The 27,724-nt window shown below is 41.8% G+C and overlaps 1 protein-coding gene across 2 annotated transcripts in view; it reads right to left on the reverse strand.

The window, feature by feature from the left end:
- Positions 1-27,724, reverse strand: part of LOC126521192 (intermembrane lipid transfer protein VPS13A-like) — an 820,642-nt gene that overhangs the window by 359,764 nt on the left and 433,154 nt on the right. For both annotated transcript variants that reach the window (XM_050169804.3, XM_055065737.2), the window contains 3 exons: positions 26,244-26,467; positions 14,786-14,903; positions 3,523-3,651 (listed from right to left, as the gene is read on the reverse strand). In XM_050169804.3, coding sequence (XP_050025761.2) covers positions 3,523-3,651; positions 14,786-14,903; positions 26,244-26,467 — 471 coding nt within the window. The remainder of the gene's footprint in view (positions 1-3,522; positions 3,652-14,785; positions 14,904-26,243; positions 26,468-27,724) is intronic.

Raw genomic sequence — 27,724 nt, forward strand, 5'->3', positions numbered from 1 at the left:
GGTTTGCGAATGTGCCTTTTCAAATTGCACACCATGCGACAAAGAGCCATTGGCCACGTATATATTGAGCTCTGCTGATGCTATCATAAGTGAGAGAAAAAGGGAGAGGGTGAGGATGAAAGGAGTCAAACACCATCGACAGCCTTTATTTGGTTTTTACACACACAGGGTTCGGTGAGTCCAGGGTGTGCTGGTTCAAGCACAAACATTTCAGCAGGTGCAGGCAGATCAACACCGTTTGCTGGCAGCGGTAAGCTACTGCAGGCATCAGCATCACTTGAGTCCTGACCAGGCTCGTACACAAGCTTGTACTTGTAAGCAGAAAGTTTCAGTGCCCATCTGACCAGTAGTGGTAAAGCTTGCACTGGAATGGGCTTGTCAGCACTCAACAATCCCAGTAGTGGTTTATGATCCGTATACTCAGTGAAAGGAATGCCCCACAAGTACTAGTGGAACTTTTCAACACTGAATACGAAGGCTAATGCCTATTTGCCAATTTTGCTGTAGTTTTGCTCTGCACAAGACAAAGCTCTAGAGGCAAATACAATGGGCAGTTCTCGACCCACCCTCATCGCCACTAGTTACGAGTGTATGCTGAGCGGTGCCAAGAGGCACTGCTCAGCAGTTTCTGCGGTCGCTCTCAATGGTTACGCCCAAGGAACAGGAAGCAACAACATGTACTACAGCCCGACAGTACACTGAGAATCGCACTGGAAACTGATCCCATGAAACTGTAACACGGCGCTAAACAGGTGCACAAAGTTACTTCTCTACCTCTTCCATCAGCAGCTGTGAAATAGTGCTTGAAGTCCTGGTGAAGGTCAAAGCTCCAAAAACATTCCACACGTCATTAGTCACAGGTGGTGCAGATGCACAGCTGGCACTGGACTCATCGTTGTCCCTCTCCCGAGGCAGGGTTTTTTCCACAGCTGAGCAGAGATGACTTTTGAGCCAATATCTCACTCGGGGTGGTGTAAAAGGTAGTCTTAAATCGGAAGCCCAACGCTGTGCTCAGGGCATATGTGGTCTGCAATATTATTTCCAAAAAAATAAACTTAATGCTTCAAAGAAGGTATCTTGTGAATACAGACTCATCCCCACCACTGTGCCCACAGCTGGGTGAGTAGAACTTGCATGCAATGCACTAGATGTGAAAGAGTCAGGTGCTTTTCAGACCAAGATTCCCTTGTCACCTCATCAACACATTTGAGGACTGATGTGACGGATGTCGTTAGGTGCCATTCACCTACGATTTAAGTTCTCCAATGTGACCTTTTCCGACGAGCCTAAGGAAAGTGATAGACAGAGTTTTGGCAGGCAAGACATCGTTTCATATTCACTGTTTGATCGGGTTAGAACATCTTGTATGCCTTCAAGGGGCTCTTAGCCCACAATTATTTGGATTTCTTTAAGGCGACTCCTGGCCTGGGAGCTTCTCTAGTAGTGCCCTGCAATTGCTCAGGCCTTGGCATACAGTTTTTTAAAGTTCGGAGTGCCTTTTGCACATCATCATCGTCATCATCATCATCATCATCATCAGCCTGGTTACGCCCACTGCAGGGCAAAGGCCTCTCCCATACTTCTCCAACTACCCCAGTCATGTACTAACTGTGGCCATGTTGTCCCTGCAAACTTCTTAATCTCATCCGCCCACCTAACTTTCTGCTGCCCTCTGCTACGCTTCCCTTCCCTTAGAATCCATTCCGTAACTCTTAATGACCATCGGTTATCTTCCCTCCTCATTACGTGTCCTGCCCATGCCCATTTCTTTTTCTTGATTTCAACTAAGATATCATTAACTCGCGTTTGTTCCCTCGCCCAATCTGCTCTTTTCTTATCCCTTAACGTTACACCTATCATTCTTCTTTCCATAGCTCATTGCGTCGCCCTCAATTTAAGTAGAACCCTTTTCGTAAGCCTCCAGGTTTCTGCCCCGTACGCGAGTACTGGTAAGACACAGCTGTTATAAACTTTTCTCTTGAGGGATAATGGCAACCTGCTCTTCATGATCTGAGAATGCCTGCCAAACGCATCCCAACCCATTCTTATTCTTCTGATTATTTCAGTCTCATCATCCGGATCCGCAGTCACTACCTGTCCTAAGTAGATGTATTCTCTTACCACTTCCAGTGCCTCACTACCTATCGTAAACTGCTGTTCTCTTCCGAGACTGTTAAACATTACTTTTGTTTTCTGCAGATTAATTTTTAGACCCACCCTTCTGCTTTGCCTTTCCAAGTCAGTGAGCATGCATTGCAATTGGTTTCCTGAGTTACTAAGCAAGGCAATATCATCAGAGAATTGCAAGTTACTAAGGTAATCTTCATTACCTCTTATCCCCAATTCTTCCCAATTCAGGTCTCTGAATATCTCCTGTAAACACGCTATGAATAGCATTGGAGAGATTGTATCTCCCTGCCTGACGCCTTTCTTTATTGGGATTTTGTTGCTTTCTTTTTGGAGCACTACAGTGGCTGTGGAGCTGCTATAGATATCTTTCAGTATTTTTACATACGGCTCGTCTACACCCTGATTCCGTAATGCCTCCATGACTGCTGAGGTTTCAACTGAATCAAACGCTTTCTCGTAATCAATGAAAGCTATATATAAGGGTTGGTTATATACCGCACATTTTTCTATCACCTGATTGATAGTGTGAATATGGTCTATTGTTGAGTAACCTTTACGGAATCCTGCCTGGTCCTTTAGTTGACGGAAGTTTAAGGTGTTCCTGATTCTATTTGCAATTACCTTAGTAAGTACATTGTAGGCAACGGACAGTAAGCTGATCGGTCTATAAATTTTCAAGTCTTTGGCGTCCCCTTTCTTATGGATTAGGATTATGTTAGCGTTCTTCTAAGATTCCGGTACGTTCGAGGTCATGAGGCATTTTGTATATAGGGCGGCCAATCTTTCTAGGACAGTGTTCCCACCATCCTTCAACAAATCTGCTGTTACCTGATCCTCCCCAGCTGCCTTCCCCCTTTGCATAGCTCCCAAGGCGTTCTTTACCTCTTCCGGTGTTACTTGTGGGATTTCAAGTTCCTCTAGACTATTCTCTCTCACCTTATCGTCGTGGGTGTTACTGGTACTGTATAAATCTCTATAAAACTCTTCAGCCACTTGAACTATCTCATCCATATTAGTAACGATATTGCCGGCTTTGTCTCTTAACGCACACATCTGATTCTTGCCTATTCCTACTTTCTTCTTCACTGCTTTTAGGCTTCCTCCGTTCCTGAGAGCCTGTTCAATTCTATCCGTATTATACTTATTAACATATTAACAATATGAACAAAGGGGCAATTTATTCTCCAGTAACTCCACCTGCTTGGCCAACTTATGTTGTAAATAAATTGTAACAAAATATCACCTAAATTGCATGCATCCTCTGACCTTGCCACCTGGTCTTGATAACAACAGACATGGTAAATAAATTTAGTCATAGTTGCTGCACTAAAACATCATGACCTCTTTTATACCAGGCACTTTATGAAAACAGCTGTGGACTGCTGTACCCACCTTGAGGTGCAGTTCTATGGTGTACGGCAGCGCATTGTGAAGCACAATGGGTGGCACAATGAGTAGTGTGCAGTTGGGCAGGGTGCCTTGGGCCACTGGGCGTGCGTCACGGCTTTCTCGGCACACCACCTGCAGTAAAAAGCCAGTGTTGTTCTGGGAGCAAATCTCAGGCGGTTGCAGTGCACCCTCTGCAGCAACTACGAATCGATGACAGGAGGATATGACAGCTGCACTTACCATAGAGGAAGAGTGAGGTTAACTGTAGAAACCAAAGAAATGAATTGTGCCTTATACCATACAGTGTCAAAGCATAAGCAAGCTATGTGCAAGCTTGAGGATATGCGGCAGTTTTCTTCTTCTTCATCATCATCATCTTTTATGTTCACTGCAGGACGAAGGCCTCTTCCTGCAATCTCCTATTACCCCTGTCCTGCGCCAACCAAATCTAACTAGCACCCGCAAATTTCCTAATTTCATCGTACCACCTAGTCTTCTGCCTTCCTCTACTGCATTTCCGTTCTCTTGGTACCCATTCTGTAGCCCTAATGGTTCAATGGTTATCTAACCTGTGCATTACATGACCTGCCCAGCGCCATTTTTTTTCTCTTAACGTCAATTAGAATAATGGCTATACCCGTTCGCTCTCCGATCCAAACCGCTCTCTTTCCGTCTCTCAAAGTTATGCCTAGCATTCTTCATTCCATCGCTGTTCGCACGGTCCTTAACTTGTTCTCAAGCTTCTATGTCAGTCTCCAAGTCCCTGCCCCATATGTCAGCACCGGTAAAATGCACTGACTATACACCTTCCTTTTCAATGATAATGGTAAGCTTCCAGTCAGGAGTTGGCAATGTCTGCCGTATGCGATCCAACCCATTTTTATTCTTCTATGAATTTCCTTCGCATGATCAGGGTTCCCTATAATTAATTGACTTAGGTAAAAATACTGCTTCACAGACTCTAGAGGCTGATGGGCGATCCTGAACTCTTGTTCCTTTGCCTAGTTATTCATCATTATCTTCGTCTCCCGCATATTAATCTTCAACCCCACTCTTACACTCTCGCTGTTAAGGTCCTCAATCATTTGTTGTAACTTGTCTGCATGCATTGTTGCTGAATAGAGCAATGTCATCGGCAAACCGAAGGTTGCTGAAATATTCGCCGTCGATCTGTACTCCTAAGCCTTCCCAGTTTAATAGCTTGAATACTTCTTTTAAGCATGCAGTGAATAGTATTGGAGAGATTATCTCTCTGTCTGACCCCTTTTTTTATAGGAATCTTCCCGCTTTTCTTGTGTAGAATTGAGGTAGGTGTAGAACCTCTGTAGATATTTTCCATGGTATTTGTGTAAGCGTTTTGTACTCCTTGATTACGTAATGCCTCTATGACTGCTGGTATCTCTACTGAGTCAAATGCCTTTTCGCAATCTATGAAAGCCGTATAGAGAGGCTTATTGTACTCTGCGGATTTCTAGATAATCCGATTGATGACATGGATGTGATCTATTGAAGCGACTCCCTTCCTGAAGCCAACTTGTTCCCTTGGTTGACTAAAGTCCAGTGTTGCCCATATTCTATTGGAGATTATTTTGGTGAATATTTTATATAATACTGGGAGCAAGCTAATGGGCCTATAATTTTTCAATTCTTTAATGTCTCCCTTTTTGTGGATTAGTATAATTGCATTCTTCCAGTTTTCTGGAACCCTTGCAGTCAATAGACACTTCGTGTAAAGAGCTGCCAGTTTTTCAAGCATTATGTCTCCTCCATCTTTGATTAAATCGACTATTATTCCATCCTCTCCTGCCGCTCTTCCTCGTTTCACGTATTGCAAGGCCCTTCTGACCTCATCGCTAGTTATAGGAGGAGTTCCTGTATCCTGTTCGTTAGTTTCTTATTGAGGTATCCTGACTCCTCTGGGTAATGTACAGGTCGGTATAAAATTCTTCCGCTGCTTTTACTATATCTTCGAGATTGCTGATGATATTACTCTGCTTATCTTTCAGTGCATACATCTTGGTTTGACTACGACTGCTGCTACCCTCTCATTATTGCTGTAGAATTCATCAATGTTACCCACTATTTCCGTATGGATTAGGAATCCCACCCCGTATTGCTTCTTGTCTGGCAGACATCTATAGCAGAGGACATGGCCGTTATTCAGCAATCTGTAAGCCTCACCAGTTCTTCCAATCTCACTAAGGCTGATGATATCCCAAACAATGTCTGGTAGTTTCTGAAGAGTCCTGCTAAGCTAGCCTCACTAGACAAAGTTCGGCTGTTAACGGTTGACAGGGTCAGTTGTCATTGGCGGCCTGTCCAGACCCAGAAATTCTTAGCATCCTCTGCTGCATTAGAGGTCTGACCGCAGCTTTGGTCAGGTGCTTCGCAGCTGCTGGGGACTGAGGGCCATGGGTTAATTGTAAAATGTGCCCACCATACAACTTATGTGGGCAGTACTGTTGCAGTTGACTGGAAGTTTCTAGTTCAGTGCTGGTGCACCCAAGAGCCAACAAGACTGGAAAGTTAGATACAGTGTCAGAGCCTGTCTTTTAATGCCTCATGGAGAGGTTTGTAAATTTTGTGCATTTACTTACACACATGATCAGCAGAGCGGCAAGAGGGGCTAGTTGGTGGAAGCTCATCTTATAATAATGCGGGTACTGCGCTATAAGCACACCTGTCCTGTCCTGTCCAAATCTACTTCTGTTGTCCATGTGTTTATAGTGCAGCACCTCCCCTTATTAGTACAAGGTGAACACACAATCAACTCCCATTTATTCAATCTTGACGGCACTAGCAAAATTTACTGAATTATTCTGTGGGTCAAATCAAAAGAAGAAGAATAAAAGCGTCTGAACACACCACTGTGTTATATAGCAGTATTTGCCTGATTCCAACATGCTCAAAACCACATCCACACTCAGTTATTATGGGTACAACACAATGTGCACCCAAATATAAAGTGCAACAGATTTTATAAGACAAAAGAAAAGGTATAGCATGTTCAAATTCTGGCAATCACCAAAAGAACATGTAGAGTTTACCGTCACAGCATGGAAGTTTATTTACAGTTAACGTCCATCACTATCAATCTCGAAATGCTTGTTAAGACTGAGTACGGATTACAACGTGTCGTCCTCTGTGCAGTGCCTCATATTTGATATTCCGTATTCCTTGAAGGACTGTGCAACCATACCGAACCGGATGGTGGCCAACATTTAGACTAATCCCTTGGCCAATATGTTGTGTGTAGCATGCAGGTCTCCGATGCAGTGGCATAGCCAGAAATTTATTTCGGGACAGTGTGGCTTTTCCACCGGCCACTACCACTCCTCCCCCTCCATTCACCTCTCTCTTTCTTTCTCTATATTTATACAGTAGAACCTTGTTGATACGTTCCCGTTACGTACGTTTTCCCCAACGCCAACGTTCGCAATCGTGAACGCCAAAAATGACCCAATAGAGTTGTGCTCATTTTTTACCAGTTCATGTGTTCCCAGAAAACTTGATTTTCCGGCACCAATGTTCAGTATGTCGCTAAACTGCGATGGTATGATACGTTTTCCAGCCGCTAGATCCCATGTAAACAAGAAAATACGCGAGGTGCACGCAATCAAGAAGAGTATATGGCTGCCCACTGCAGCAGCTTAACCGATATTCACCTGACTGTCTCACGTGAAAACGCTGGTGCACCATCAGTTTCTGATTTCAGGATCAGCAAATCTTCTCCTTGGTAGTTGCACGCCACATTCACAGCTGTCGCCACCAAGCATGCTGCGATAAAAAATCTTCAGCTACCTGTTTTACAGCAAGTGGTGCGTAGGGCCATTGATAGCGTACTGCATGCTTTTAGTAGGCAATAATTCTAACGCGCCGCCGTTTCCTGCTGCAGGCGGTGCAATGTGGGCATCACATTCCGATTCGGTGGCATCTGGCATTGCCCTCTTAAAACACTAAGCAATAGGAAAACAACAAAACGCGTCTCAGGCCGCCGAAGCTCCACCAGCCCCCTGTGCGTCGGCGTCTCATGCTGTAACGATCAGCGCAACGCTTCACATTACGTAGATGGCAACAATAGTTGAGTCTGTCAAAATTTTTTAGTTACTTTGGATCAGACGTTTTCCCGGTTAGTACGTTTTTTTCTTGTGGTTTTTTCCAAAACGTATGAACGAGATTCTACTGCATATATACTGAGTTTGTACACCTTGCGAAGATTCCTAGCACTCTCTGAAAAATAATGCTTTAATAACGAGGATGCTCATTTTAAATTGCCGACGCAAGACTTTGCTTAACTTTTGACAAAAGGTTTAATTGCTAAGGCGTGCAGCCCGCTTTGTATCATATTATGCTATCACCCTTATACTATTTTTCAAAACGATGATATTAAAAAAACTATAACATTTTCTTTACAAATTGATGCATTTATATAAGGTACGTTGATGACCAAGTTGGTACTTAGAAAAATGAACAGTACTAAATATGGGACCAAACAAAACCAAGATAGTGCATTGTCTCATGTTTTCTTGAATAGCACAGTTTTTAGCGCTGTTTGCTTTTACAGGCATTTATATAAGCAGCAGCATTTACAAACACATGGTGGCTTCAGACAGCTTTTTGCAAACTTCCCGATAGTTCCTTCCCTAAAGTTTTTCTCTCGCGCTACCGTAATCACTATGTGCCTTTCGTATGCCATAGGAGAGCAGCAACGCGGGGGGGGGGGAGAAGCAGTGACCCGGATGAACTTGTGTGTTCACTTTGAAAATGCCTCAATATCAGCCGTGAATGAAGCTAAGGCCGGCAAATATTTCTGGCATCTTGCTAGATACAAAAGCCCACCAGATTGCTCCTCTTGAAATGAGCTATATAAATTGTCTGCTGCCCTATTCATGCCCACTAGCCGGTGTGTCCCATGCATAGGGGGCGAAATGTCTCAGTAAATTGCCCTAATATATTCACTACTGTAAACAGGCCTTCTATAATTTCTTGCTTCCCACCTTGTGCTTTCTTTAATTATTTTCCTTCTTCATTGCACCATCCCGCTTTCTGGCCAATGTTCAGGTGTCAGCCATCAACAGTGTGGCCTGCGAAATTCTTTATTTCTTCCTACAAGCACAAATGTAGCCACTCTTTCCACAATCAGATGTGAGCTGACACGGCCATGTAGTAAGATGCACCTTCCATGCAGGGAAAACAACATCAGGGGACACGTGAAAGTTACGCATCCCCACAACTTATAGTACAACATTGAAATGTCAGATGCTACGCTGTCATGTCATATCCCCTCGATACAGCATTTAACCATAGTTGCATATTTGTTTAATCGCTCTCTACGCATGAGACTTAATCATCATACATATGGCCGTAAAAACATACTGCGGTATAACTGTGCCATTTTTGTATACCGCGAGTAGCATGTACACAAGAAACCAGAAAATTGGAATGACATCCGAAGGCCATGTCTTCTCATGAAGGGCATCTCATAGTATTTACAACTCACAGTGTATGTGAATAACCAAAAGGTGCACAAAACTATGTACTCGGCACCCAATACCCACACGAAATAAATGTTGCTTGATTAGTAACGTAGCGTACCAACAAATGCATAAAAATAACAGAACCGAATCTCTGAAGTACGAGTTTCTATCTGCCTTGTTTGCGTGTCAGTGCTGATGGTACATACCACTTGCACAATCTGCAGCTCCACTCGATTAGTTGCAGTTTTCTGGATTTGTTGAATGACAGACATTTCCCAACAACCTCCATAACAAAAAAACAAACCATGAAATAGCTCTAGGCACAATGTCAACAGATCTCCCATCCTTTTTCCTTTACTTTTTTATGTTGGTGTGCAAAAAATGGCACCAATCACAGCAATCGGTGCGATCGACACACCAATTGCTGCCAAGCCGCCAAGAGCGGGGGTGTTAATGTCTGCGATTGCGTTTTGCCTTGCACTTCTGGAGTGATGAAAATTGCACCATGTGAAACAAGCTTAAGTCGGCTAGCTAGCTTACTTTATAGAAGGGGAAAATAAATGCCTTTGTGTTTGCTTCCACTACTCTGTTGTCATTCCTTTATCTTAAGAGCACATTTGAGACCTTCGAATATCGGTGCGCAATGCCAACCCCAAGCCAAAGAGCCGGTAGCTCGTTCCCTTTCCAACCGAGTATCCGCGTCATCAGATGGTGCTAGAATCAGAACACAAGTGCCATCAGCTATGCAAAAAAAAGCCAGATTACAGGAGAAGTGAAAGCCCTGTGGGAAAAACAATATCAGCGGACAAGAGGGAGTCCCCACAATATATGTCTGATCAGTGATTTACCACATGCCAGAGGTAGCGAATACTACACTACTACACTACTTGCAGTGCACATGCAGCCAGATTGGTTCCTCTATATACTAGTGCCCACTTGCTGTGTTGACCTTCATGCTGACCTTCATACTTCATTTTGCTGTGTTGACCTTCAGTGAATTGACCTTCATGCTGCATCTCGCTACAATGCAAGCTATGAGGCGAAAACAAAGCATACACGAAGCTATCAGGACTCAGTGCACTGTGTTCCCATCGCAGATCGCTGTCAAGATAGGGCCTGCAGGGCCGCACACAGCTGCACCATATGCAGCCCCCGCCGAAGTAGAGTACTACCTCTTGTCCTCCTAGTGCCTTGCATGTGACGGAAGATGGCGTGCTTCCTCCCTGCTTTCCTTCCTTGCATACGCGAGGTTGAGCAACCATCACTGGCTCAGCCTCACATGCTTTCACTTGCACATACAGCATATGGCGGTGACGACGTTAACGCCTTTGGACTTTATACGGAACATCACTGAGATGGCAGAAATGCACCTGGATTGTCCACATATTTGCCATCGCAATAATAAATATTGTGACCACATAGCCCCAGACAGCTTCCTGAGACAAGTCAATTGCTCCTTGCCTGTAGGATACAATTATAAGGCAGCAGAATAAAAAAATTAAGTTGGGCTTCTTCCTTTGCACAAAGTATTCAACAATTTTAAAAGAATTGGTGAATGCATCGATGTCAGCGTGTTATTTCCTGCCCCACACAAGATGATTGGTCTTTGTGCAAAGGTCAACTCTAGCGCAGAGGCAGTCTTGTTACCTTCACCAAGTGTTAAGCCTGCTGGCTGGCAAGACAACGACGCACATTCCAAATTATTTGTTCCTCCTCAAGAAGATCTGCAATATAACTCTGAATTACATATTGGTGTTTTTAGACATCAAGTTGCTCTTCACTTTCCCATCGATATGGCCATGGCTAGGCGCAAGGATGTGCTGCTTGCAGATCACATGCTCACTGAATGTAGGCCATTGAACATACCAGGTGTTTCTTGGAATTCTGTTCGGGCAATACCTGTTTCACATACGGCCAATACAGGCAAATCAATGAAATAATGGAAGCCTGCATCTCTGTCACTACCACCAACCTTGGCCTTGCCGACTGCAACTCTGGGCCAAAGGTATTCGCATGCTTTGCGGACTACCAACTTCTGTATTGTATGTAAGCAGTATGCACCACGTCTCCTGCTTCCCTGGATTTCTGTAGAACCAATGATTCCCTTCATAACTAAATCCAAGTGGGACAACAACCTTCCTTCATTGATGTCCTTGTGCTACAAATCCGCAGTGGGCACGCCAGCTGGTCATCCGTCAAGAGCCATGACCAACCCATTCATGTTGTTTACGCAGATTCTTCTATCCGCTGCGACAGCGATAGCCGGCGCCCTTCAAGATACGACTGGCAGCATCACCACTGCACTCCCTTTCATACTCTGTGGAGACTGCGCAAACGGACCACTGCTTCAGCTGGATTCTTGGGCAAGCCTTCACAAAAAACCAGCGCACTCAACTTCTGTTCCACCTGACTATTTAAACACCCTCCTGCCCCGGGATACTCTCAGTGGGCACGCCAGCTGGTCATCTGTCAGAGCCAGGAACAACTCGTTCATGTTGTTTACGCAGGTTAGTAACACATACTCCTTCATCAAAACGTCTCACCGCTGTCTAGTCCGGCTGGCGTGCCCTTCCAGCGTTAGTACTGTATGCATGTTCGTTTAAAAATTCTTGCTCTCGTTGCTGCTGCTCAGCGGGGATATTGAATCCAATCCTGGACCCACTACTGAGCAGTTGCTGAGGGAAATTCTTGATGGACAAAAGAGTATGCAGAAGCGATTAAACACCATTGAGTCTAAACTTGAGAATGTGGAAACCATAGCAGCAAAATATGCGGAACTCGGAGCACAATTTGAGAACATGCAAAGAACAATACAGAATCTAGAAAAGAAACTCATTGATTTAGGAGATAGGAGCAGACGAAACAACCTATTAGTCTTCGGCTGTAAAGAAGATGTGAACGAAACACCGGATTCACTATTGACCACATTAAATGAAGAATTATTTTTAAAGCCCTTAGGTGTTCGCGTATCCTCCGTTGAAAGTATTTAACCTTAATATTCGAGAAATCACTGTCATGCGCGGAAATTCCAACCGACTGGATGTACGCAAAAGTCATCCCCATACCAAAAACAGCAAATCCGTCTCTTCTCACATCATACAGGCCAATATCTTTTTATGCACATGCACAAAAACCCTCGAACACATAATTTTCAAGCACATTTCTGCCTTTCTTAATGACAACGCAATAATTGATGCAAGACAACATGGTTTCCGGTGAGGTTTTTCTACCGTAACTCAGCTCGTAGAAACAGTTCATGACTTAGCGACAGCTTTAGAAAGACAAGGCCAAATTGACTTAATATTTCTCGATTTTGAAAAAGCATTTGACCGCGTCTCTCACTCCAAACTACTTCTTAAACTAAAACCCATTTTAAAAAATGACGCCTTAGTTAACTGGATTAAAGCATAACTTTCATTACGGAAACAAAGTGTTCAGGTCAATGATGCAGCTTCGACACCCGCAACTGTAGACTCGGGCATTCCACAGGGATCAGTGTTAGGGCCGCTCCTCTTTCTTATCTTTATCAATGACATCATCAGTGACATACACGTCAAGATAAAGCTTTTTGCAGATGACTGCATTTCATACAATGAAATACGCAATTCAAATGATCGGGAAGCTTTAAACACCTCGCTGTCTACAATACAAACATGGTGCTCAAAATGGTAGATGACTATTAACCTCACAAAGACTGTTCAAATGACCATTACTCGGAAAAAGAATCCCTTAACCCCTACTTATAGCATTAACAACTAGTCTTTATCAGTCGTGTCTACGTACAAATACCTGGGAGTAATAATAACATCAGATCTTAGGTGGAATGAACATGTAACATACATTTATAATAAAGCAATGAAGAAACTAGGCTTTTTAAGCTATCAATAGGAAACGCTTCACCTGAAATAAAACTTTTACTATATAAAGCATTCATCCAACCCATTCTAGAATATGCTGCGATTCTTTGGGATCTGCACACACAAACCAACATCACTAAAATTGAGAAAGTCTAAAGAAAATCAGCCAGATTTATTTTCAATTCGTACAGCTGGCGCACATCCCCATCATCTTTTCTAGAAGCTGCAGAACTGAAAAACCTTGCAATAAGGCCTTACAGGGACAGAATGAAATTTTTCTTCTTACTCTATAACAGTCAATTAGGAATAGATAAAACATTATATATTCTACCGGCTAGCCACTGCTGCACGCACTCTTATCACAACAAAAAGGTTAGAGATTTTTCCTGCAGGCCCAACGCATTTAAAAATTCTTTTTTTCCCGCTCACGATTTCCGAATGGAACGCATTACCTGCCACAACTGTCGACTGTACAACACTTTCATCCTTTCTTTCTGCACTTTGTGAACAAACCATAGCGTTCATCCCTCGTTTTTACCAGTCAAATCATGATTGTGAAAAGGTTTCTCTTATGTTGTTTGTAATGCAGATTCTTGTTCAGTATCTGTTATCTTGTTTGACCTTATTTCATACTTGTTTTTTTGTTCCAAATGCCTACTCCTGCCTAAGGCCTGGTAACAAGGCTGGCAGTACTTGTAAATTAAATAAATAAGGCTCTCCTTTGCTGTGTACAGGTGGAATGCCCACACTGGTTGTTACTTTAATTTGGTTGATGTCACACTTTTTGCCGTATAAGCAGACTGTTGTCACATCTCTTATGACACAGGTCACATAAATCTGCTGGAACAAAGGCGAACAAACTGAAGACGCTTCACCGTCAACTGTCAGTGAACAGGTAGCCTGAAAAGTTCATTAGCAGACTCAAAGGCCGTGCCCTCCATCCTATGGCATCTCCCACTAAGTCATTTTGAAAGTGTACTAGCGTTCCTTATGTAGCTGGTGTCAGCAAAGCTTTGAATCATGGCTCCACAAGATACAATCTAGGTATTGCATACATGTCGTCCAGCAAGCTAGGAAACCAACTTGTGAATGTGAAAAATCAGCTCAACAATAGGAATGATCCCACTGTGGTATACAAGGCATGATGTTCTGACTGCAACTGGAATTACATCAGTGAAACCACCCAATTCACTAGTAAACTAAAGGAACATCAAAGGGACATTTTTCTGACACAAAAAGATTTCAAATTCTCTTACCAGGCAGTTGATGATAACAAAATATTATTTATCAACACTTGTAATTGTCTTACCATTTACTGCATAATTATCACACCAGAAAAATATCCTATATTAATTATTATCAGCGAATTGAGATTTCGTGAAAGCCACTGCACCAATGAAAAACTCGTCCAGAAAGCAAGAACATGACGTATCAGGAGCACATTGTTTGCTATTGAGGACAAGAAGCTCAAGACAAGCGATTGTGGTAGGGTTCTAAGGTGGCAACACGGGGGATTCTTGTCTGCAAAGGGATTTCTACAACCTGTCAGAACAGCTATTAGTCTTGAATTGAAGCCTGGTGCAGTGCCCAAACCAGCTCTTTCCCAACAGCAATTCCAAAAGCATCATTGACACTATTTTAGGAGTTCATTCCCAACTTGTCAATAACAGTTTGAGTGGAGAGAGAGCTCTGCACCAAGAAATGTTTTTGAAAAATTACAGAAACAAAAGATGTTAGAGCAAAATGATGAACATTGCCTAAAAGTATCACCTATAGCTGAAGACAGAAAAAAAAAAGAAACAGTGCTTCAGAAGGAATAACAATACTCTAAGAACTATTCTTTCTTTTGCAGATTTCATCAGCAGCACTCATGCCCTCACTGCTGTAGCAAGTTTTCATGGAGGGGAGATAGAAATCCGAAATTACACTTACCTTCATCCAAAATAGGCGCTTGTCTTGGGGATTCCGTGAACAGCAGCTAAGAAATTTGGCACTCTTGTTGTTAAACACAATTTCCTGGGACCAGAGACCATCCGTGGAGGGATCATAGCTGAAAAAGGCAGCACCCAGACTATTTTTAACAAAATAAGACAATGCTACTATTCAGCTTGCAGATGTGGTGGTTTTGCCCATGCATGTAGACAAAAGCAAGATAGAATGCCTCAGAACTTTTTAAAGGACAACAAAAAGTTGAAGGACAGAGGAACAACAGAAGAACAGGGTGCTTACTCACAACTAAAGAGGTTATTGACAACGCTTCACATACCGTGTGTCCCAGCTAATGTGGGTCAATCTTGGAAAAAAAAGGGCCATGAGATACGTACCACGATGGGACCAACAATGTTTTGTTGGCAGTCACCTTGTGCATGCTGGTGAGTTCTTCTGCCATCATCCATTAGCTATTTAGTAAAAATTTCCCCAATATATAATTACTTGTATAACTGCACAAGCTTGGATGTCAAATTGCACAATGCATTCGAAAACACCATATTAAACATTTTCCAGCTCGCTACGTTTTCTGCAGTTACTTTTTCTGCATATTGAAGACGTGGTGCAAAATGTGAAAAAGAATGTGAAGTGAAGGTATGCTCGCACATTTTGCACATGCAACAGCAGCACTCTCAAAAGGATTTTCAAAGAATCATTGGTCAACTTGGTGACCGCGAAAAAGTGACAAGGTGACAGTGCAGCAGGCGGCTGCTGCTATGAACACGCAGCCGTGTCATACTGTTTGCTAGAACATTGTGCATCGGCTTAGTGTGGCTATAATAGGACATGAGCAAAGCAAAAAAGAAAAAGAGAGGGAGCCCCGTCCGCTTGCTAGTACTTATTCTCTGAAAGTCCTCTTAAGGGTGCTGCTGTCGAGTGCACTCTGTCGAGCGCATCTTCACTGAACATTCTTTTTCATGTTTTGCGGCACAACTTTGATATGCGAAAAAAAAAAAAACTGGGGAAAACGTAGCGAGGTGAAAAGTGTTGAATGTGATGTTTACGAATGTGATGCACAATTTGACATTCCAGGTTATGCAATTATATCAGTAATTATAAATTTAGACAATTAATTTTGACTAATTAGCTTATCTTTAGTAACAGAAAAATTCACCAGTGTGCGCAAGGTGACTGCTAATGAAACACCATTGGTCCCGTTGTCGTATCTCATAGTGCTTTTATTTTTTTAAACAGCCTGGCCCGCATTAGCTGAGACACACAGCAGATACACATAGAAGTGATTGCATATTCAGAGCAAAGCAGGGTTAAAAATCAAAACAATATACCAATACTTAATCGTAACGAAACCTGACAGTTAAAATTTACCATGTGTGCGTGCTAACAATCGAGAAAAGCAATTTCTTATCACGTAGCAAGATAGAATGGATGGCTGGCACATGCATCTAATTTTTTTCTAATGTGAAAGGTATCTGCTCTTTCTTGCATGAGTTGGTTATTATTAGCCGCCCACCCTACAATGGGCTGCGAAATGTGATGGCACTGATTATTTTTGTTATGCTTGAAACTCTCTTAGATGTATGTTGATACAATGGCCGAACTGGCCCACATAATCCTTGCCACAACTAAACAAGGTAATGTGTACAATGCTTGAAATACACTCCACAAGCTTTTTGCTATGTTTAATGGTACATTCAAGGGACTTTCTATGAAATTAAGAGCAAATATGTTGAAGCTTATCCTTAGCTGAAAACAGGACATCAGCTTTATATCTGGCGCCTATGTGCTTTAATTCATGAGTCGTCCTATGTAGGTACGAGATGACTGCAAATTTGTTTTTGCAATATCTCTACAACTGCACGTCTTTTGCGCAAAGCCTTTCAATTCCTTAATGAGACTTAATACAAAAGCCATAACAACAGTCTATGGATAGCCATCCTGCTTTTCAATTTGTCAACGTTACTTTAGAAACTCAAATCCATTAGGTGTTCGCACAATGTTTTTCAACATGGAGCCCAAAGTAGCTTTAAAGGGATCAATATGTAGGTACGAGATGACTGCAAAGTTGTTTTTGCAATATCTCTACAACTGCGCGTCTTTTGCGCAAAGCCTTTCAATTCCTTAATGAGACTTACTACAACAGCCATAACAACAGTCTGTGGATAGCCATCCTGCTTTTCAATTTGTCAACGTTACTTTAGAAACTCAAATCCATTAGGTGTTCGCACAATGTTTTTCAACATGGAGCAAAGTGGCTTTAAAGGGATCAATGACAGAGCAAAACGTGTCACGAGATTTTGATGGCAGTGAAAAGATTATGATTTATAGCAGACTTGTACATTACAAATGACATGAATTACTTGTAATCAATAACACTGGTAATTTATTAAGGAAAAATGAGACGTCCACCAAATCGTAGCAATTGCTACGAGGAAAACCCATACGGGTTCCTCGAAAGAAAAGCCTCGCAGTTGAAGAAAAATTCATCCTGGTCCGGGAGTCGAACCCGGACTGCTAGCTGCCTGGTTTGCTCAGAAGGCAGAGCGGCTGCCCTGGAAAGACGGTGGTCCCGGGTTTGAGTCCTGGACCAGGACGAATTTGTCTTCGACTGTGAGGATTTTCTTTTGAGGAACCCGTATAGGTTTCCTTTGTAGCAACTGCTAAGATTGGGTGGGTGTCTCATTTTCCCTTAATTAATTACTTCTCTCCACCTTGTGAGTTTCCGCAGAACTCTCACGTCAAACACTTTGGTGATGTAATTTAACGATTACTTTGGTTACTGGGTGACGCTCACTGTAATTCAATTACTTTTTTCAGTAACCAATTACATGAAACCAGTAACATTTTTGACGAAACAAGCTCTGACAGGTGACACAGCTTTGAACACCTAAATTTGGTGGGAACTACCGAGTCTAAAGAGATGAAAACATCTATAAGGATTACCTCCTTCCCACAACCAGCACACTATTGCTATGCCTGAATCACCTGCATATGGCAGGCTTGCAGATTTTCACACTTATCTTGTAAGTACAGCCTGTGAGCGTTTCTCTTGTATTATATGCACTTCTAGGCAGCCTTCATAGGCGGTAAGCTGCTCAATTCTTCTTCCTTTACTGCAGTCTATGACTTCTCTAATATATAGAGAAGTTTTTGGCTATTGACCTCATATGTCTCTATCTGTTTGATATTATGTGACTCATTTTTTACACCTATTTTTGTAATTGTAACAGTATTTATATGATGGTATAATAAGCAACATTAAATGAGATAACGAATTTGGCCACCTTTTGAAGGAACGCAAAAGTTTGCTGACATCCATTCTAAATAGTCTAAATAGCTAACAAGTGAAGGGCGCTGAGAGGACGTCCACCAGATGGCCGAAAAATTGAAACGCCACTTCTATGGCTAGATAGCAATGGAAACTTCTGACGTTGATACCAGGGAATCACCTAATACGATTTTCCAGTTTTTCACTGGCGCTGTTGGAAGTGCCTTTCCCAAGCCCAACAAAAATGAAGAGAATGCTGACCAGAGAATCGCAGCATTGAGATACCACAATTTTTTTATTAAGGTGTTCGTACGTTACTACGCAGTCCTTCTGTTCCGCACACACAGTGCACAAGTTTTCAGTATCGCTGCAGATGTCTTGACAAAATAAAAAGGGAAGAGCACCAAATAAAAAATTGAAAAGCAATTGTTAGTGAAGATCAAATACATGGAAAGACCTGCAGAGATGCATTGAAAGAGCCAGGCCAGTTTGTCTTATTTACTGTATAAAAGTAGAGAGGAATGTAACATTAAAGTGATCAATTTAATGGGGCAGTAATTAGTAACCATAATCAATTAAATTTTTGAAAAAAGTACCATATTTTCCAGTGTATAAGTCGCAGTTTCTTTCCGAATTTTTCATCGGTGCGTCTGTGTGATTTATATATGATGAATGGTGCGACTTGCAAACATTTCTTTTTTTTTTTTCCGGAAAAAATGATACCATCACACTCGAATTGGATACTCTGACCCTGAGAAGCATGCTGGGTTGACCTCCTCTGGCAGCTGCAATGGGTTGTGTGCACGCTGTGGAGGTACCGGGTTCTTTCTTGCGATCGAGTTGCCGACCACCGTGTGAGAAGGAGAGAGAAGCAACGCAAGCGGCGGCAGGTTGACTCCTGAATCGACCGACTCCGAACTCATCGCATCTGCAGATTGCTTTCAAGACATGGTGCGCGCCACTATGCAAACTATCACTCAATCTTTCTTTAATTTGGCCATAAATACATTGTTGTATGTATGTCCACGAAGCATGGCAAAAGAAAGCACGTATGCTTCCTGACAAGGCCTTCGCCTCGGGAGTACACATCAGATAGCATTTTTGCCAAATAAAATACAGTGTGCAATCATTATATATCATACCAAATAAGTAGAACAAAACAGAGGTATTATAATACATAGGGAACACAAGCAAATGTGCACTTGACATAGATTATAATGAACTGAATAATACACAGAGTAACAAGTCATGCAAGATAGTGCAATATGTTCTGTCACTATATAAATATGAATATATGGGATGAAATATAATCACAAGTCAAGATATGCACTACATACAACGATGAATTTCATTACCTATTACACAGCAGTTCAAGCACCAAATAAAATCAGGTAGAATCGGGTATTTTTAACAATGGTAGTTTTATTTTCCTTTTGTATTGGCAAATAGTTTTACTGTTGAGAGCATGATCAATTACAGAAAGATGTCTACTACAAAGGGATATTATTTGATTATGCATTGTTTAAGTACCATAGTTTGTCCGGGGTCTATGTCCAACTAAAATATTCGTACATAAATTATGTATATACTACATCCTGCTTTCAATATTTTTCGAAGAAAAGTGTGCAGTTATTCTTAATTACACAATAAACAAAAATTCCTAGGAAGAAACTTGAAGTCGGCGTAAAGTAATATTTTTAGAATCTGGAATATACAGCTGTCTGGTACAGATATTGAAAAACATACTAAATGCAAAGCTCCTTTTTTGGAGTGCAATGAGTCAGTCTGAATTGGTCTTGTTGCCTAATCCTCTAACTAAATGACCGTACACAAGATGTGAATGAATTAGTGAAAAATATAATTGTTTCTTCAAACACAGCTGTTTCAGTTGGTACATCAAGCCTATGGACCTAGATGCCTTCAAACGTACATGGTCGACATGGTTGGACCAGCTTAAATCAGATTTGAAGCAAACCCCAAGGAATTGACAGGCATTTCTTAACACGATTTCAGAATTGTTCATGCATAATTTGACATTATGGTGTATGGGTTTATTTTTTAGAGGGAAAATCATATATTTTGTTTTGTTTAGATTAAGTGCTATTTCATTAATATTCAGCCATACATATAACTCGCTAAGCAAGGAATTAGCTTGTGATTCCAGCAAGGCAAGATCAGGTCCGGAAAAGAAAACATTTGTATCGTCTGCATAAATTATGATATCTGGGGTTAAAGGTATGTTCACAATATCATTTATATAGACAATAAAGAGCAAGGGACCAAGAAGTTATCCCTGAGGAACACCATATTTTATATTGCCGGTCTCAGACCGAGTTTCGTTAAGTTGTGTATACTGTTTTCTTCCACTCAAGTAATTTTCTGTAAGTTTGCCAGACTGTCCACGAATTCCGTATATTTATAGTTTTTTAAGTATTACATCATGTTTAATGGAATCAAACGCTTTGTGGAAATCAGTAAATATACCAATAATATACAGCTTCTTTTCAAAGTCTGAAAGTATGTTATCCCTAATACCTAACAGAGCTGTTTCAGCTGCTTTGCACGTTTGATATCTGTACTGCTGTTTACAAATTACGTTTTTATCCTTTAAAGAGCAGTTGATTCTTTTGTAAATTACTTGCTCAGCAATTTTAGAAAAAAGTGGCAATACAGAAATTGGTCTATAATTGTTAAAATTGTTTTTGTTACCGCCTTTAAAAATTACTGTCCCACGTGCAAGTGACAATCTGTCGGAGAATATGCCAGTAAGAAACATTCTGTTGCATATATAGGTAACTGGACTGACAATAAAATAAATAGTGGCTTTGATCGGAAGAGGACTGATACCGTTGTCTCTTGGCGAACAAGCGTTCTTTAATGCTTTTATTAGGTCTGTAATTTCTTCAGATGAAGCCGTTAGAAACAACGATTCACTGCAAGTTGGAAAAATATATGGGTGGATAGACTCCGCTGACTGTACATATTCCAAGTTATTGATAGTGATGGCGTCCAAGAAGTGTTTATTAAACCGGTTGGCAAGCAATTGGCCAGAGCAAACAGTTCGGTTTATGATTAACTCAGAAGGCAAAGATGCTTTTCTTCTGGCTACAAGTCTATTAAATTCTTGCCAAAGCAATTTGAGGTTGTGGATTACTAATGAATACTTGTTTTTGTAATAATCAGATCTTGCTTTCTTGAGGTCAATATTGAGCCTGTTGCGAAATTTTTTCAATTCTGTGAGACGATCAAGATTTTTTGTTTTTAGAAACCGAGAGAACAATCTATTTTTTTAATTAATATGCTTATACAAATCTTTCATAATCCATACCTTTCTCGGTTTTCTGTGCTTTTGGACAAAACTTGTGGAAATGCCAGGTAATAATTATGGAGGACTTTTCCAAGAACACATCATACGTCTTAGACGGATTCGTTCCTCTGTACACCTCAAATCAGTAAGTCTCAGCCATCAAAGAACAAAATCTAGCCACGCTGAACTCATTCAAAATTCATCACTTATGTATGCTTTCACTCAAATGTTTGTTTAGTGGAAATTGTGCAAAGAAAGGGGGAAATGATCACTTATTTTAGACAAAAATACCCCAGACAAGATGTTGTCCAAGGGAAAACTTGTAAAACATAAGTCAATTAACATTTCAGAATGCTCTATAACTCGTGTGGGACAATCAATAACATTTTCACAACCGTATGAGAGTGTTAATTCAAGCAACTTTACCTGGTTAGAGTTATTTTTCATGAGATCAATATTTAGGTCACCAAAGATTATCGTTTCTCATTTATTAATGCTGTTGCTACCAGAGTACAAGCCACCTGCTTTCCTCCCTTGTGCATGATTCGGCTCTCCGTCACACGCTTTCCCTCGCACACGCGGCAAACGGCTGGCGGGAACTATGTTATTGCCTCTGGACTTTATAAGGAACATCGCTGCGACCACGATGGCAGAAATGCGCCTGGGGTGTCCACGTCATTGCTACCACAATTCTATAGGAATGGCACCGATATGCTTGCACATGGTCTGCGCTGAGAAAGTGAAACATCACCATTTTTTTTATTGCTTACCGAAGGTACAGGTGTGTCTTATACACCGGTGTGACTTATAGACCGGAAAATACGGTCAGTGTAATTATAATCGGTTACCTTCTTTCTGTAACACGTACAAGTCTGATTCATAGTGATAGAATGGAGCATGCTGTTTGCAGTTTAAGTAGGAAATATAATTTTTAATTTGAGCAGAATGTCTCCAAAAACAAAAAAATTTATTTCTTATGGCTGGCCTGGTGGCACTTGTTGTCAACTTCCCATCCCCACCAAAGCCAGCGTACAATCGCTCACCTCTCTCTTTGATCGCTCACACCCCGCTGTTTCCAGCATGGAATTTATAAGCTCAATTGCGACGTCAGATAAGAAAATTGGACACAAAAATTTTTCACAATGTTTTTTGCATTACCACTGATGTATTGGACACTCTGACCAGCAAGCTCTCTGTTGGTCTAAAAATAATAATAATAAATGAATAACTAATAAAAAAAGGAAAAAAAAAAGAAATGGGCACTATAAATAGTATAAATATTGGCTATCAGTCCTTTTACCATTTACTCTTGTTACCAATTTTGAGTGCCCCACAAGAATGAGATTAGCCTTTTTATATAAGAAAAAGAGGATATGCTTACATCAGCCATCCTTCTTTCCTGCTACGCGGTAAGAACTTGCTTTTCTCGATTTCACATGCCTATGTACAAGTTTAACTTTCAGGTTGCTTTACAATTAGGTATCAGCATATATAATTTAGATTTTTAGGCCTGCCTTTGTCCACATGCGCGACTACTTCTACCTGCACATATGTGAAGCTTGTTCAATAAATTCTTCAACTGCGAGTAAGCTTTTTGCCCTGTCGTTCCTCTGCCTTTACTGTTTTTATTGCACTTTACAAGGTTCTGAAGATGAAAGTCAACCAACTAGCCCACTTGTCCATATTGCTGCAAGTGAGAATGCGTGCGACAACTAGCAGGACATGATGGTGCACTCATATACGAAAACCTATGTGCACTTTTGAAAGAAAGAATTCAACCTGCAGTCTGCTTAAAGAGCAGGTGGTATTACAGTAGACCCTCCTTAACTCGAACTCTGATATCTCAATATATCGGTCAAGTTGTGGTTTCAACCCGTGTGTTTTTCACCTCGAAAAGCTTTGCACAGGACTCCAGATATCTGAAAATCTGGACTTCAAAAATAACAGGAAAAAGGGGACGGAGTAGCATTGGCAGCGTCGCTAAACTCGCTTTTTACCTGATGACAGTTTGCTAGTTGAGCCAGACGGCCTGCCGGGCCGTGCTCCTCACTTGCCTTTCCCCCTGCTATTTACATATCACCGCTCACACGCACTTGCTTGGTTCTTGGCTGCTAACTACTACTTTGTTGTGGCCTCATACGACAGTGGTGAGGTGGGAGTCTATCCTTTTTTTCTCCCTCTCATTTAGGACACTGTCAGTGACACATCAATGTTGTTCACAGCATATTAATTGTGACTTTGAACAAGATAATTGGCACTTTTGAGCATGGTCGATCAGCCCACACACTGCGCCTTAAAGAAGCCAGCAACCTTGATAAGGACGCTTGCTTCATGCTTGCACGACGGTGAGGCATAAACGTCCTGTCACTCGTGGGAGTCTGCTAAAGGCATGACAATTGTGCTCTATTGTAGTTTCGGTTCTTTAAGCTAAATTTTCTGCAATTCATTACGATGTAGAAAGCAACAGTGTCAGCATTTGAATTTCTGAAAACGGTTAAGCTCAGGTGACTAGCTTCAAATGTATCATTAGGATCAATCATCTCGACTCTGTGCCAAGCATGATGTCTTGGTACAGTGCCAGTAGCACCACTGCCCATTGACATCGACGTCTCCAATATCGATGCACACAAAATTGACTGAAAATATTACTAGCGGTATTTTTGAAAGAAACTCTTATGTAGTGTATGTGCTGCAAAGAGCTCCTATTTTCCTCATTTCGCTTATCTTGAAATTTGTTCCGGTTTTTACAATTCAAGTTAACGGGGGTTTACATATATTTGCATTTTCTACACAGAACTTGCAATGGTTACAATTTCTTGGCACCTGCAATATGCGCATTATTAATAAAAGAAATCGTCGATTAAAAGGTAAAAATTTGGCAGATATCTGCCTGGTTGGAGAAAACTGCATCTTTTCGACAGGAACCCGGTCTTTTAGAAGAGAAAGGATGCTATTGAACATAGAGAGAGGCTTGTGAGCGATGTCAACCCTTGCCCTTCACAGCACATGAGCTAATGTCTCGCTCATGCCTTGAACATATGGCATAAAGACATGGCTCCATTGAGGGGGTGTGTCGGCAGCCGCCGTCTTTCTTCCAAATTTGTAATCCTGGCACATCCAGAACGTGCAGGCTAACATAAATCATTTGTCAGCAACACTTCCTGTCGTTTACTCTCAAGGTCAACAAAAAGTGTCTGTACGCCTGTCAAAGCACCAAAAATGCATATAAGCACTACTACTACACAACATGTTTTCTCATCTCTGAAGAAGGAGCCGGTTGGGCTAGGAAATGTCACGAATTTTAAAATAAATTTTGATTGGAGTTTTCCTTCTCTTTAATTATATTGTCAATTAGTACACGACCTATTGTTATCTCCTGTCTCCCCAATGCTTTCACAATAGCAATAAACAATCACCAAGCTGCTACTTTCCTTGGCTCTTTCAAGGTTTCTTAGATGCCCTTGGTTTGTCAAGCAGGCAGAGAATGGAGAAAAAAGTGAACCTAAGCATACGCATAGAGGTGTGCGAATACCGATTTCTGAGACCACATCAAATGGGAATTGAATAGTGACAGAAGTAAATAGAATATTGAGCACTTTTCGAACAGATCTTGAATAATGAATAGTTGTTACAACAATTAATATAAAACAATGTTCACACTCCAGTATTGTTAAAGTTAGAAAGTTTCTGTCTCTGCATAGTACATTATGAAGCGTTGTTTATTAAAAGCACAAATAGAGCATTAGGGGCAGATAAATAGTTTATTCGTATGCACAGGGCTCTCCAGAGAGTGAGAGTGATCCCTGTGCAGCCTGTAAAGTATGGTAACCTAAGTGACGTAACCTGTTCCACTGGGCAAGTTCTCAAGTTTTATTTGTCTTTATTATTTAGAAAATACTGCAGGCCTTGTAGTGGCCCTTGCAGGAGGGGCAGAAGTACAGGAAAAAAACAGCAACAACAAGGAAACACAAGAGTATGTGAATAGCAAAACAAAAATAACAAGGATTAATTACAATAGAATGGTTGCAGGAAAATAAAAAAAAAACAATTTCAGAAACACTGAACCGAAACAAAAAAGAAAAGAAGCAAACAACATTTTTCAACTGTCACATGTTCAGCTGTCAATGCATTCAATTCTTTCAGTGTTAATAAGAAGCGATATGGGCAAGTTATTCCATTCGATTATTGTGTGAGGAAACAAGAAATATTTAAAGGTGTTGGTCCTGGCAAAAACGAAGTTAATGATTTGGCACACTGGTGCCTTGTTAATCGCCCTGTTAGCGGTTGTATGTATCGCTGCGGATTAAGTGATAGCTGATTATTCTGAAGCAGATAGAGGAACTTAATCCTTTTAATTTTCCTTCACAATTTTAGTGTTCATACATTATTCATTTTCATGTTTATAGTAGGCCCAGGGGGGGGGAATTTACTGTACTTTAGCTCCTATTTTATGCTTCTTTGGATTTTGAAATATTCAAAAAGTATCTGACAAATATTCGTGTTTATGAATATTGAATATTCAATTCAAAAACCAAATCCAATATGGCACTATTCAATTCATTATTCAGATGTTTTCAATATTCGCACAACCCTACACAGACGTTATGTTTGTTGGATTTTATATTCCAAACTTGCACAATGAACAACAAGGGATGCTCTGCACTGGTGTTGCAGTTAAATCTGGGGTTGCAAAGTGTGCACACCCACACAAATCTATAAGTGTAAAAGTGCGTATTGGCCAGATTCCAATGCAGCCATGTGCTCAGCGACAGAACACCACAGTGATGTAGAGGTGCACAAAAATCTTTTTTCTTTTTAAAGAGAGCTTTTTCATTGTTACAGACGAGGTGAAAGCAAAGAAGGTGTACCCTGCACAGTCACTAGTGACGGATGTCGGCTGCAGGAAGATGCGTGAGTGGTAGGCCACAAACAGGGGCACATGGTAAGTGGCACCCCCAGGGCCAAGTGTTGCCAGCCGAAGGTGTGTCTCGTGGAATGGGTTTTGAGCATATCGCTCTGTAGGCACGCCCACTGTTTCCAAACTGCACTTCTCGCACAGCAACTGTACTGGCCGCGGAAGGTGGTTCTCCAGCTGCAAAAGCCGCATTGTTCTCACCTTTCACAGCATCTCACAAATCACTTTAAATATAATGCCAACCAACAGTGGTGTAGCCAGGATTTTATAGGGAGAGTGCCACAAGCATCCAATACTTGTATACACAATGATGGCCTCCCCACTTCAACTCCCTTGCATGCATAAGCACTACCTACGCATTGCTCACAAGACAGCATTTTTAGTACCACGATATATTAAATTAGAGGTTTGCGAATGCTCGAATATCATCGAATCGAGTAGTGAATGTTTGAATAATTCGATTTGTGAATTTATTATCTACTATTCGATTTCTCTAATATTCGATATATTCAGTATAGAGACCTGCTCAGTGTCATGTGCGCTGCAGAGCCCCTTGTGCTCTATGTCGCCCAAGTGAACATTTCACTTCATTTACGGCATTTTCATTTGACATAGTAGTGGACTTTGTCACTGCAAGCGAGCCTCGACATTGGCACAATGCAGGGTGTGGGGATGCGCGACTCTCACGCGTCCCCTGATATGTTGCTTTCTCGCATAGCTCCCGTCTCCTGCAATCCGGCTTCGCCGCGTGGCCTGCGTATGCCCGCGGCAGTCGGTCTGGTTGAGGCGCAGAACGAGAGATGGCGCGAGTGTTGCGCTGCTAACGCTGCCCACCGGCGGGGTTACTTGGGCTCGAATAGGAGAAGGCTCTTCCTCTTCAGTTCAGGAACGGCAAGCAGCGCGGACGTGGCGCACGTGCGCCGATCCATGCTTCTGCGAGACTGTCTCGCGTGGCCTGCTTCGAACGCGCCACCGTTCGCGTGACCGTACGTGCGAACGACCAGGCGTCGGGATCCAGCGTGGGGGGGAACATATTCGCTCGTAATCCAGCCACGGTGAGTCGGACTTCTAGATTTGTCGCGCGCCCATCGGCACGTATTGTGGATAGCAACCCGGCTAGCAGGCAATGATCTATGAAAGGTGCAATAAATGCCCTTGTGATTATTTGCACTACTGTGTTGTCGCTCCTTTGTACCAAGAGCACGGATGAGGAACCCACAGGGGATGGCACACACAGACAGTGCCCGAACACCCCAATTCACAAAGCTGTTCTGCACTGGCCGGGGCTGCCTCTGTCAGTACAAGGTTCGGCAGGGTCGACACGACCAATCGAAATTATAATGAGACATGGACAGATGGGACTGCAACACAAGCAGCATATAATTCGGAAAGCGCGAAAGCATGTGCAAAGCTCAGGCCAATTAGCTACCATTA

The sequence above is a fragment of the Dermacentor andersoni genome, chromosome 6 (assembly GCF_023375885.2).
Source record: "Dermacentor andersoni chromosome 6, qqDerAnde1_hic_scaffold, whole genome shotgun sequence".
NCBI classification, from domain to species: Eukaryota; Metazoa; Arthropoda; class Arachnida; order Ixodida; family Ixodidae; genus Dermacentor; species Dermacentor andersoni.